This window comes from Salvelinus fontinalis, chromosome 8 (assembly GCF_029448725.1).
Source record: "Salvelinus fontinalis isolate EN_2023a chromosome 8, ASM2944872v1, whole genome shotgun sequence".
Lineage (NCBI taxonomy): Eukaryota > Metazoa > Chordata > Actinopteri > Salmoniformes > Salmonidae > Salvelinus > Salvelinus fontinalis.
In genome coordinates, this window is record NC_074672.1 from 28439732 (window position 1) to 28452559 (window position 12828).

The 12828-nt window shown below is 42.5% G+C and overlaps 1 protein-coding gene and 1 pseudogene across 1 annotated transcript in view; one reads left to right on the forward strand and one right to left on the reverse strand.

Moving 5' to 3' along the window:
- Nucleotides 1-996: 996 nt before the first annotated feature.
- Nucleotides 997-2429, forward strand: LOC129861028 (rhodopsin-like; annotated as a pseudogene).
- A 1041-nt stretch (nucleotides 2430-3470) lies between these two features.
- Nucleotides 3471-12828, reverse strand: part of LOC129861027 (plexin-D1-like) — a 130763-nt gene continuing 121405 nt past the window's right edge. The window contains exons 34-36 of the mRNA XM_055932058.1: nucleotides 7164-7304; nucleotides 6902-6976; nucleotides 3471-4770 (exon numbers count right to left, since the gene is read on the reverse strand). Coding sequence (XP_055788033.1) covers nucleotides 4654-4770; nucleotides 6902-6976; nucleotides 7164-7304 — 333 coding nt within the window. The 3' untranslated portion in view covers nucleotides 3471-4653. The remainder of the gene's footprint in view (nucleotides 4771-6901; nucleotides 6977-7163; nucleotides 7305-12828) is intronic.

Here is a 12828-nt window from a genome sequence, read left to right on the forward strand (position 1 = left end):
GGTTTCAATTTCTCCATTTGTTTTGTGCACGAGTGTGTGATTCAGGGTTAGAAATGTGTTTAAGTGTGTTTGCATCGGTGTGTGTTGATATTCTTCTCAGCGATCCACGGGCAGTCTGACAGCTTCACAGCTCTAACACCTAACACCTTACTGTCCCACACCTTACCACAGGATTACTGTGTGTGAGCTTACGTGCCATGCTACCAAAATGAATATGCCTAACAAAATCTTTCTGATGAGTGTTTGTGTGTGTGCGAGAGGGAGAGGATATGTGTGCAACAGAAAACGTTTTCTGCTCCTTTCCTAAGTGAGGTCCATATTATTCAGTGATTAAGGATTAGGTTACCACTGCTGCAAATGAGTTGGAACACTCTGGAAATTACATTTACACTCCCTCTTCTATAAAGCCTGCTAAATTATTCTCTGACAAAGTTGACACGTCAGGCTGTATAAGCAGACTGGTACAGTAGCCTTTAGGCGTCTAGGATAATGCAAATCTCTGACAACCTATTCTCTAGTGCATTACTTTTGGCATATATGCTTTTTCAGAAGTCTGAGTTGCATTGGTCTTTGACTTAGCCTCCAGCAAACTTGTTGATGATGTGCTCTTGTGAGGATGACATCGTCAGAGAATAACACTGCCTTTAAGTATACACACACTATACTCACACTAGATGTTTTTCTCATGGATTAGTGTATGTGACCTAAATCTGTCCATGCTGAGGTCCATGGACGTCCTTAATCCTAAGAGAGGGGCGCTTAAAAGGGCCTGCGCCCGCCTCGGGGGGGCGGCGCACACCACTTCTCATTGCCTGGATCTATCTATCCCCTCCATCCATCCTTCCTGGCCTCCAGTGAGAAAGAGCTCCTCTCAACTCTGAGAAGGGACAGTGCTTTCTCTTTCCTCTCAAAATACTAGCGAGGATAGAGAAAGACACGCTCCAGTAGAGAAACATACACACTTACATAGACACACACACCCCAACAGCTGTTGCCATGAACGACACAGAGGGCCAAAACATCTACGTGCCTTTATCTAACAAACCTGGGGGGGTGCAGAGCCCCTTTGAGTACCTTCAGTATTACCTAGCTGCACCCTGGAAGTACTCTCTCCTCACTTTCTTCATGATCTTTCTTGTCACAGCCTTCCCTATCAACTTCCTTACGCTCTACGTCACGGTGTAGCACAAGACGCTACAGACCACCCTGAACTACATCCTGTTGAACTTGGCTGTTGCTGACCTCTCCATGGTGGTGGGGGGCTTCACTGTGACCCTCACCACGGCCCTACAGGGCTACTTCTTCCTGGGCGTTACCAGAGGCAACATTGAAGGATTCTTCGCCACTATGGGAGGTAAGACATGGTGATGGTGGAGCCCTAGGCTGAAGTTGGGAGGTAAGACATGGTGGACCTCTGGGTGAGGTGTAGGTAGTAGTTGGGAGGTAAGACTTGGTGGATCTTTGGGTGAGGTGTAGGTAGTAGTTGGGAGATAAGACTTGGTGGACCTCTGGGTGAGGTGTAGGTAGTAGTTGGGAGGTAAGATATGGTTGACCTCTGGGTGAGGTGTAGGTAGTAGTTGCCACGAGCCACAGGGTAAGATATTTTTGTTTCCATAATGGTTGGGATTAGGCTAGGGGAATCTGATCCTAGATCTGTGGTTGAGTAACTTTTCCCTAAAGGGGTGCCTGGCTGGCTTTCGCCAGGTGCAACCTCAATGTACCTTGAGCTCAATGACTTTAAAGTCCGGTGCCGAAGATTTTTTTTATCAAGACCACCCATGTATTTAGAATAATTTGAATAGCACCCGCACCCCCAGCATACCTTTCTTGTAAAGAAGACAGTGAAGACTTAAATAAAGCCCAGGACCTTTTGATATGTGCATTTTTACACCTCATTTACACCTGTTTTCTGTGACTGAGGTGACAGGGGGATGTCTTTAATAACAGCAAATGTATTGACCTTACAGAATAACTGAAGCTTTGTGTTGAAGTACAGCTGTTATCACATCAACTGTTCCAGTAGCTGCAGGTGCAAGCTGTTGGTTGAGATCATATAAATGCATCAACAAGTAGATTTCATGCAAAAGTAGACTGTAAGTCACTTACTGTACCCTATGTACTTTAGAGATACAGTAGCATCTGTTCTGTTTTAAGTCTTCTGCCTGTGTCCAATATATTCAGAATAGTTTGTCTAAATATTTTCTGCACATGAGCATGTATACTGAGTATGTGTTTCTGACTTGCTGTGTGTCTCAGAGGAAATCGCCCTTTGGTCTCTGGTGTTATTGGCCATTGAGCGTTATATCGTGGTTTGTAAACCAATGACCAACTACCGCTTCAATGAGTGGCCCGCCATTGTGGGTGTGGCCTTCACCTGGATCATGGCTCTCCCCTGCGCTGTGCCTCCATTGTGTTGCTGGTCCAGGTAGATCACCCTCTAAATACCCTCCAAATAGCATCTCCTACTAGTCTTACCTTAAATGGCACCTTAAGAAATGGGAATGGGCCGATGGCTGGTAGATCTCAGGGGCAATACTTCTTTATAATACATATAAAATAAAATAAATTAGGTGTGCGGGTGCATGTGTGTGTGTGTATAGGTCCATCCCAGAGGGTATGCAGTGTTCCTGTGGAATGGACTACTACAGTATACATCTTGTTCACCCTCCACTTCTACATCCCTCTGGTCATCATCGGCTTCTGCTAGGGCCTTCTGCTCTGTAGTGTCCGCATGGGACAACGACAAACCACACACACTGTCACTGAAGACCAGTAAACACACAGGACTACTACATCTCCAGTTAGGACTCATGTCAAAACACATTTGTGTGTGTGTGTGTGTCCATTCGTTCAGGCGGCAGCCCTGTAGTAGGAGTCAGAGACCACTCAGAGGGCAGAGAAGGAAGTGACCCGTATGGTGATTGCCATGGGCATCACATTTCTGATATGCTGGGTGCCCTATGCCACTGTGGCTTGGTACATCTTTGCCAACCAATCTTAACCCTTGGCTCAGACCAGGTCCTGAGTGTAAACAGATGGACCCGCAAAGAAACTCTGCAGGGAGAAGCCACCTCCTGAGTGCGAGAGAGAGTGTGAGTGTGAGTGTGCGTGCGTGCGTGCGTCTGTGTAAAAAGCTCTGGAGACATGACTAGTGTTAATACTGTAAAGGTAAGGATGGTACATGTGACGTGGAAATAAAGTTGTTAAATATCCTGCAATAAAAATGTGAACTTTCTTTTTCATACCTGTTTCACTCATAGGGGAGTATTTACAGTACTAGTGTTTCTGAAAGAGTCCAGATGCCCATTGGGTTGTTGGGTGGCATGCACAACCAGTCAACAAAGCACTAACAAAACACTCCATCACTGCCCTGTGGTTTACAAATGTCGCTTTGCTGAACCGTTCTAAGTTCGCATAGGTATTGATGAAAACAGACATTTTAATACGGGTACGAAACAAAAATGTCAACATTTTATACCGTATTATAGCTCTGTAGTAGCATTTATTTTCACAAACTCTGACAATTGTCATTTTGGCATCACAAGTACGGTCATGTCAGACAGTTGTCCCTCTTTGATTAACTGAAGGTCATAGTTTTACTCTAAATGTCCCTCTTGGTCATAATCTACCTTCATTCTCAGTCACAAAACAGATCAACCTGCCTTCACATAAACACATCACATGTAATTCTTCCCATTGAACTACACTCCATCTGATCCAACAGAGTCCAGTCTCTTTGCAAACAGGTCTGTGGCACATGAAACATTAGCTAATAAATCCTCTCAATACTACTCTACTCCTCTGGAACCCATCACCAACTTGCAAAGCACATTGGGACTTGTAGTTCAAAGCACCGTTGGAGTTCTTTGCCATTTCTACCAATCAAACCTGAGAACAGTGCAGGTTGTAAGAAGATGGGAAGAGTTTTTCATTCACATATCGTTGAACAGGCCACTCAGAAAACATTAGAACAGATCTATAAATATTGCTATGGACATTTACAATACAGTACAGTGCATCATTGGCTCATCCTCCAACAGAAGGGGGTTCAGTGCGTAAGATGGTCGCCGGGGCTCCAGGTCCCAGAGGCTGTGGCAACATCCAGAATAAGGCCCATCTCCCAGTGCCTCCATCTCTAACTCCACTATGCTTCAGATCAAAGCAGTGTGAAACCAGAGTGAGATCCAAGCCAGGTGTGAACATGCAAGATACCAGATTGGGTTGATATCCAAGTGTGAGTAGAAGAGTCAACACAGTCACCCAGACAAAGACATAATCCAGAGATTCTGCACTTGATATAAAATACGTGGGTTTCAATTCCTCAGTATCTCAACATATGCTTAGTCCAAGGTACGTTTCTTAGGACATTTCTTAATCCATGGTACAGTGCTCCCAATCAGGTTTCTGAGGCAGTCTTGGGTTGAGGTGTTACAGTAAAGCTCAAGCTGCTCCTGATTGGGAGCACTTCCAGTCTTAAAGCAAAATATTTCTTAAAGCAAAGAGTTCCTTCTTGTCTTTGGGCTCTATAAACTCTATAGACAGAAGGGATATTTGGAGGGTAGATAGACAGGGGGTTTTCTAGATCCTGTACCCCAGCTAGGACGGAGGCAGCCTGGGGAAATGGTCTGGGGTGGAGGCTGGGTGGAGGGAGACTCAGGCCTCACTGCTGCATTCATAGATGTTGTCCTCCACCAGAGCAATGACCTGCTCAAACTTGTGGTGCAGCTGAGTACGCTTCGCTGTGGGGTTGGACTCCAGAGCACTCACCACCTGATCGAGAGTGAGAGTGGGAGTGAGAGTGAGAGAGTGAGAGTGAGAGTGAGAGTGAGAGTGAGAGTGAGCAAGAGAGAGAGAGAGAGAGAGAGAGAGAGAGAGAGAGAGAGAGAGAGAGAGAGAGAGAGAGAGAGAGAGAGAAAGAGAGAGAGAGAGAGAGAGAGAGAGAGAGAAGTTCAGACAATAACCAAGCCAGAAACCTTTTTAAAAAAGTATGTACCCACAGTTAGAGAATGAGAGCTGGAGAGATAGATAAAGAGTGAGACAGAGAGAGAAATATAAAGAGAGAAAGACTACTTTCAGTAGCCCTCAAGCGATCATGCATTCTACAGCATAGGACAGAAACTCAACCACCTGCCAGGACAGAGAAAGAGAGTACTTCAGCAGTTCTTCAGCCTTCACGCATGCCTATCCCCCACAAAAGCCTTTCCTGTTCACAAACTATTTACAAAACCAACATCTGCGCTGCCTTTCAAGCCTGATAGTTGTCATGCGTTCAGTGGGTGTTACTGGCAGCGTGTGCCCAGCGAGAGGGCTGAGTGAGAGAATGTGTAATCAGGGGTGATTCATAGAGAGTCCCAGGGAAACCTCTGAACCCCTAGTGTCTGCTGGTACGGTAGAATGGCAGTGAACAGCTAAACACTGTTATGATGAGGGCCCTCCATTAACACACAATCACTGTCTCAACCACTCCATGGAACAGTAGGGGTGTGTGTGTGGGGGGGGGGGGTCTCATTTAACCGATAGGGGTGGTTGATGATGAGGTATTGTGAGGTAAAGGTAAGGGTTGTGGTGGCGGAGAGTTGAGAAGAGGGTGTCACAAGCCCTGTGCTGTTGGCTATGTATTTGGTTGAGGAGGTTTAAGAGAATATAGTTCAGGTCTTTATATATTTTTTTATATTTTTTATTACCGTTATTTATCTAGGCAAGTCAGTTAAGAACAAGTTCTTATTTACAATGACGGCCTACCGGGGAACAGTTTCTTGCCTTGTTCAGGGGCAAAACGACAGATTTTTACCTTGTCAGCACGGGGATTGGATCCAGCAACCTTTTGGTTACTGGCCCAATGCTCTAAACCACTAGACTACCTGCTGCCCCATATGCTGTCGGTGTGGAGCGATATTTTGGATCTCCTGGGTTGGTTAAGGGCTTGTGAGTAAGCATTTCACTGTAAGGTCTACTACACCTGTTGTATTCAGCGCATGTGACAAATACAATTTGATTTGATCTTTAAGACATGAAGCTTCATGCCCTGATTTATTTTTCTTCTCTTTCTCTCTTTCTCTCTTTCTCTCTTTCTCTCTTTCTCTCTTTCTCTCTTTCAATTCAATGGCTTTATTGGCATGGGAAACATATGCTACCATTGCCAAAGCAAGTGAAGTAGTTATAACAAAATTGAAATAAACAATACAAATGTACAGTAAACATTACACTCACAGAAGTTCCAAAAGAATAAGACATTTCAAATGTCATATTATGGCTATATACAGTATTGTAACGATGTGCAAATAGTTAAAGTAAAAAAAAGGGAAAATAAATAAACATAAATATGGGTTCTATTTACAATGGTGTTTGTCCTTCACTGGTTGCCCTTTTCTTGTGGCAACAGGTCGCAAATCTCCCTGCTGTGATGGCACACTGTTGTATTTCCTCCAGTAGACATGGGAGTTTATGAAAATTGGGTTTGTTTTCGAATTCTTTGTGGATCTGTGTAATCTGAGGGAAATATGTGTCTCTAATATACATTTGGCACCAGATTAGGAAGTGCAGCTCAGTTTCCACCTCATCTTGTGGGCAGTGTGCACATAGCCTATCTTCTCTTGAGAGCCAGGTCTGCCTACTGCGGCCTTTCTCAATAGCAAGGCTATGCTCACTGAGTCTGTACATAGTCAAAGCTTTCCTTAAGTTTGGGTCAGTCACATTGGTCAGGTATTCTGCCACTTTGTACTCTCTGTTTTGGGCCAAATAGCATTCTAGCTTGCTCTGTTTTTTTTGGTTAATTCTTTCCAATGTGTTCTCTCTCTCTCTCAAATCCATGTGGAATAAAGACTGGTGATAAGCCTGGAGATGGGGCCAATTTAAACATGTGTCACACAGCTAATCCAGGTCAGTGGTAGTGGGATCTTACCTGGTTCCTGTATTTCTTGGCGTATTTGTAGATCTCCGTCAAGGCCAGGTTGGTGTTGAACTCATTTCTGTATTTCTGCAAAACGGAAAACAGCGTGACCGTTTCGTCACAATATCAATCCTTCAAACTTTATTGTCAGCTCAAAAAGCAATAGACAGAGATACAGATTCAACGTTGTAGCACAGTTAAATGCAGAGACAGTCCGCCACCAATGCTAACACATTACATCTATCAATCAATTAATCTGCCACCCCTCTCTCACCCGTGACTCCTCGGCCAAGTGGGCGTTCATCTCCTGCTCACTCAGTGGCGCCATCTCATGGATCTGTTTGTAATAGCACTGTACCCTCTTCTTGTATTCTGGGATCTCCTTGGCATACAGCAGCTTGTTAGTGGGAGAGTCCTGAAAGCAGAGAAGAAGTCCTCTTTAGTCAAAGTAACCCCCAGAAAGACAATTCCAATAGACGGCCCAATAGAGAAGTGAGATTTGAAAATTCCTAATAAGACCATTTAGTCATCACCTTTGAGCACAAATCATCCAGCCGAAGCCATTACAATTGTATATTCATCCAATGTCAGTCATGTTTTTGAATAATGTGAGGATGTCATTGCTGCTCACACAGCTTTCTGTCTGGACTGAGTGCATTTGTCAGTTGGGCAGAGTAAACCAGATGCAACCCGGATATAGACGGTCCATGAATCTGCGTATGCGAACATGAGTAGAATACGTTGAAAACAATGGTCGGCCATCTTTTATAGCTCAGTGGTCCAGTCTCGCGCCAGTATATGGTGAGTGAGGTCGATGGTCAGTGAGTTGTTATTAACATGACTGTGGGCAGCATGGTCTATGGTCATAGTGTGGTTGGTCTATGGAAGCTTCTCTAATGTCAAACATGTAAGGTGTGGTGTACCGCATGGCAGCTCTCTAGGCCCTCTACTCTTTCTATTTTTTTACCAATGACCTGCCACTGGCATTAAACAAAGCATGTGTGTCCATGTAGCCTAATGATTTAACCATATATGCATTAGCAACCACAGCTAATGAAATCCCTGAAACTCTTAAAAAAATTGTTACAGTCTGTTTTGGAATGGGTGGTCAGTAATAAACTAGCCCTGAACATCTCTAAAACTAAGAGCATTGTTTTTGGTACAAATCATTCCCTATGTTCTAGACCTCAGCTGAATCTGATAATGCATTGTGTGGCTGTTGAACAAGTTGAGGAGACTAAATAACTTGGTGTTACATTAGATTGTAAACAGTCATGGTCAAAACATATAGATTCAATGGTTGTAAAGATGAGGAGAGGTCTGTCTGTAATAAAGAGATGCTTTGACAGCACATTCCAAAAAGCAAGTTCTGCAAGGGCCTTTTCACAGTCCCCAAATCCAGAACAAATTCAAGAAAGCGTACAATATTATATAGAGCAATTATTGCATGGAACTCCGTTCCATCTCCTATTGCTCACATGAACAACAAGCCTGGTTTAAAAAAAACTGTAAAGCAACACCTAACGGCACGACGCCTCTCCCCTATTTGAACTAGCTATTTTGTGTGTTGTATTGAAATATACAGTTGAAGACGGAATTTTACATACACTTAGGTTGGAGTCATTAACTTCTCTAGGGTAGGGGGCAGCATTGGGAATTTTGGATGAAAAGCGTGCCCATATTAAACTGCTTGCTACTCAGCCATAAAAGCTGGAATATGCTTCTCATTATTGTATTTGGATAGGAAACACTCTGAGGTTTCTAAAACTGTTTGAATGGTGTCTGTGAGTATAACAGAACTCATATGGCAGGCAAAAACCTGAGAAAAAATCCACCCAGGAAGTGGGAAATCTGAGGTTTGTAGTTTTTCAACTCTTTGCCTATCGAATACACAGTGTCTATGGGGTCATATTGCACTTCCACTAGATGTTAACAGTCTTTAGAACCTTGTTTGATGCTTCTACTGTGAAGTGGGGGCAAATGAGAGGGGATTGAGTCAGAGGTCTGACAGAGAGCCACGAGCTGACCATGCGCGTTCACGTGATAGTTAGCTTGCATTCCATTGCATTTCTAAAGACAACGGAATTCTCCGGTTGGAACATTATTGAAGATTTATGTTAAAAACATCCTAAAGATTGATTCTATACATCATTTGACATGTTTCTATGGACTGTACCGGAACTTTTCGTCTGCACCTAGTGATCGCGCCTCATGAATTTTGATTACTGGGCTAAACGCGCAAACAAAAATTTGGTATTTGGACATAAATGATGGACATTATCGAACAAAACGAACATTTATTGTGGAACTGGGGTTCCTGGGAGTGCATTCTGATGAAGATCATCAAAGGTAAGTGAATATTTATAATGCTATTTCTGACTTCTGTTGACTACACAACATGGCGGATATCTTTTTGGGTTGTTTGGGCTCTGAGCGCTGTACTCAGATTATTGCATGGTGTGCTTTTTCCGTAAAGTTTTTTTGAAATCTGACACAGCGGTTGTATTAAGGAGAAGTGGATCTAAAATTCCATGCATAACAGTTGTATCTTGTAGCAATGTTTATTATGAGTATTTCTGTAAATTGATGTGGCTCTCTGCAAAATCACCGGATGTTTTGGAACTACTGAACATAACGTGTCAATGTAAACTCAGATTTTTGGATATAAATATGAACTTTACCGAACAAAACATACATGTATTGTGTAACATGAAGTCCTATGAGTGTCGTCTGATGAAGATCTTTTTGTGACTCCTCTCTTTGGCTGGAAAAATGGCTGTGTTTTTCTGTGACTTGGCTCTGACCTAACATAATCGCTTGGTGTGCTTTCGTCGTAAAGCCTTTTCGAAATCGGACACTGTGGCTGGATTTACAACAAGTGTATCTTTAAAATGGTGTAAAATACTTGTATGTTTGAGGAATTTTAATTATGGGATTTCTGTTGTTTTGAATTTGGCGCCCTGCAGTTTCACTGGCTGTTGACGAGGTGGGACGCTACCGTCCCACATACCCTAGTGAGGTTAAAACTTGTTTTTCAACCACAACACAAATTTCTTGTTAACAAACTATAGTTTTTGCAAGTCGGTTAAGACATCTTCTTTGTGCATGACATAAGTCATTTTTCCAACAATTCCAACAACATGGGACCACGCAGCCGCCATACAGCTCAGGAAGGAGACGCATTCTGTCTCCTAGAGATGAACATACTTTGGTGCGAAAAGTGCAAATCAATCCCAGAACAACAGCAAAGGACCTTGTGAAGATGCTGGAGGAAACAGACACAAAAGTATCTATATCCACAGTTAAACGAGTCCAATATTGACATAGCCTGAAAGGCCGCTCAGCAAGGAAGAAGCCACCGCTCCAAAACCCGCCATAAAAAATCCAGACTACGGGTTTGCAACTGCACATGGGGACAAAGATCGTACTTTTTGATGAAATGTCCTCTGGTCTGATGAAACAAAAATAGAACTGTTTGGCCATAATGACCATCGTTATGTTTGGAGGAAAAAAGGGGATGCTTGCAAGCTGAAGAACACCATCCCAACCATGAAGCATGGGGGTGGCAGCATCATGTTGTGGGGGTGCTTTGCTGCAGGAGGGACTGGTGCACTTCTCAAAATAGATCATGAGGAAAAAAGTATGTGGATATATTGAAGCAACATCCCAAGACATCAGTCAGGAAGTTAAAGCTTGGTCGCAAATGGGTCTTCCAAATGGACAATGACCCCAAGCATACTTCCAAAGTTGTGGCCACATGGCTTAACCTGTTTGGGCTGCAGGGGCAGTATTGAGTAGCCGGATAAAAGGTGCCCATTTCAAACGGCCTCATACTCAATTCTTGCTCGTACAATATGCATATTATTATTACTATTGGATAGAAAACACTCTCTAGTTTCTAAAACCGTTTGAATTATATCTGTGAGTAAAACAGAACAGAATTTTGCTGCAAACTTCCTGAAAGGAAGTGGACAATCTGAAATCGATGCTCTGTTCTAGGGCCTGCCTATAAATGTCCTTGATATATATTAGTATACATGCACTTCATACGTCTTCCACTAGATGTCGACAGGCAGTGAGAGAAGAAATGGAGTGTATAACTTGATCTGGGGTCGAACAAAAGCTCTTTGTATGACGTGTCACCAGTTTCCTGTTTTCTGGAGAGCGCGTGAAGGGACCTGGTTTTGCCTTCTGTACAGCTGTCGTTATAGACGACTAATATCTCCGGCTTTGATTTTATTTGATACATGTGACAATATCATCGTAAAGTATGTTTTTTCAATATAGTTTTATTAGATTATTGAAATTTTTTCGGGACGTTAGGCGTGTTGCGTTGTGTGCCTTTGTTCAGGAAGGAGAGCTTCACGCCACTTTGCTAGCTTTCTGTGCTAATTGACTGGAGAAGAGGACATTCTAAATCCAAACAACGATTGTTCCCAACAAAGGACCCCTTGTACAACATTCTGATGAAAGATCGTCAAAAGTAGGACCCATTTTATGATGCTATTTCATATATCTGTCGAACATGTTGTACTAGTCGTTTGCGCCCAGAGTTTGGGCACTCTCTCGCTATAACTAAGCTGGATGTCGTAATGAAGTTATTTTTAGAATTCTAACACGGCGATTGCATTAAGAACTAGTGTATCTATCATTTCCTATACAACATGTATTTTTTAGTAACGTTTATGTATAGTTATTTGGTCAGAATAGTTTGAGTGTCATAAAAATATCCGCACATTCTGGGAAAAAGATGCTACGTTAGCACAATGTATAACCACTGATTTCAACTCTAAATATGCACATTTTCGAACAAAACATAAACATATATGTATAACCTGATGTTATAGGACTGTCATCTGATGAAGCTTATCAAGGTTAGTCAAAAATTATCTACCTTTTGCTGGTTTATTCGCTATCGCTAACGTGCCTATTGCTATCGCTAACGTGCCTTGATGAATGAATGCGGTAGTGTGGTAGGCTATTGTAGTAAGCTAATGTAATGCTATATTGTGTTTTCGCTGTAAAACACTTTAAAAAAAATCGGAAATATTGGCTGGATTCACAAGATGTTTGTCTTTAATTTGCTGTACACCATCGATTTTTCAGAAATGTTTTATGATGAGTATTTAGGTATTTGACGTTGGTGTCTGTAATTACTCTGGCTGCTTCGGTCCTATTTGTGACGGTAGCTGTGATGGTAGCTGCAATGTAAAACTGATTTATACCTCAAATATGCACATTTTTCGAACAAAACATAGATTTATTGTATAACATGTTATAAGACTGTCATCTGATGAAGTTGTTTCTTGGTTAGTTTGGTTGGTTCTCGGTTAGTTAGGTTGGCTTTGTGCATGCTACCTGTGCTGTGAAAAATGTCTGTCCTTTTTTGTATTTGTTGGTGAGCTGACATAAATATATGTGGTGTTTTCGCTGTAAAACATTTTAAAAATCAGACATGTTGGCTGGATTCACAAGATGTTTATCTTTCATATGCTGTATTGGACTTGTTAATGTGTGAAAGTTAAATATTTCAAAAAAATATATTTTGAATTTCGCGCCCTGCACTTGAAGTGGCTGTTGTCATATTGTGCCCGGCTTCGGGCTTGCAGCCCAAAGAAGTTAAGGACAACAAAGTCAAGGTATTGGAGTGGCCATCACAAAGCCCTGATCTCAATCCTGTAGAAAATGTGTGGGCAGAACTGAAAAAGCGTGTGCGAGCAAGGAGGCCTACAAACCTGTGTCAGTTACACCAGCTCTGTCAGGAGGAATGGGCCAAAATTCACCCAACTTATTGTGGGAAGCTTGTGGAAGGCTACCCAAAATGTTTTACCCAAGTTAAACAATTTAAAGGCAATGCTACCAAATACTAATTGAGTGTATGTAAACTTTTGACCCACTGGGAATGTTATGAAAGAAAGAAAAGCTGAAATAAATCATTC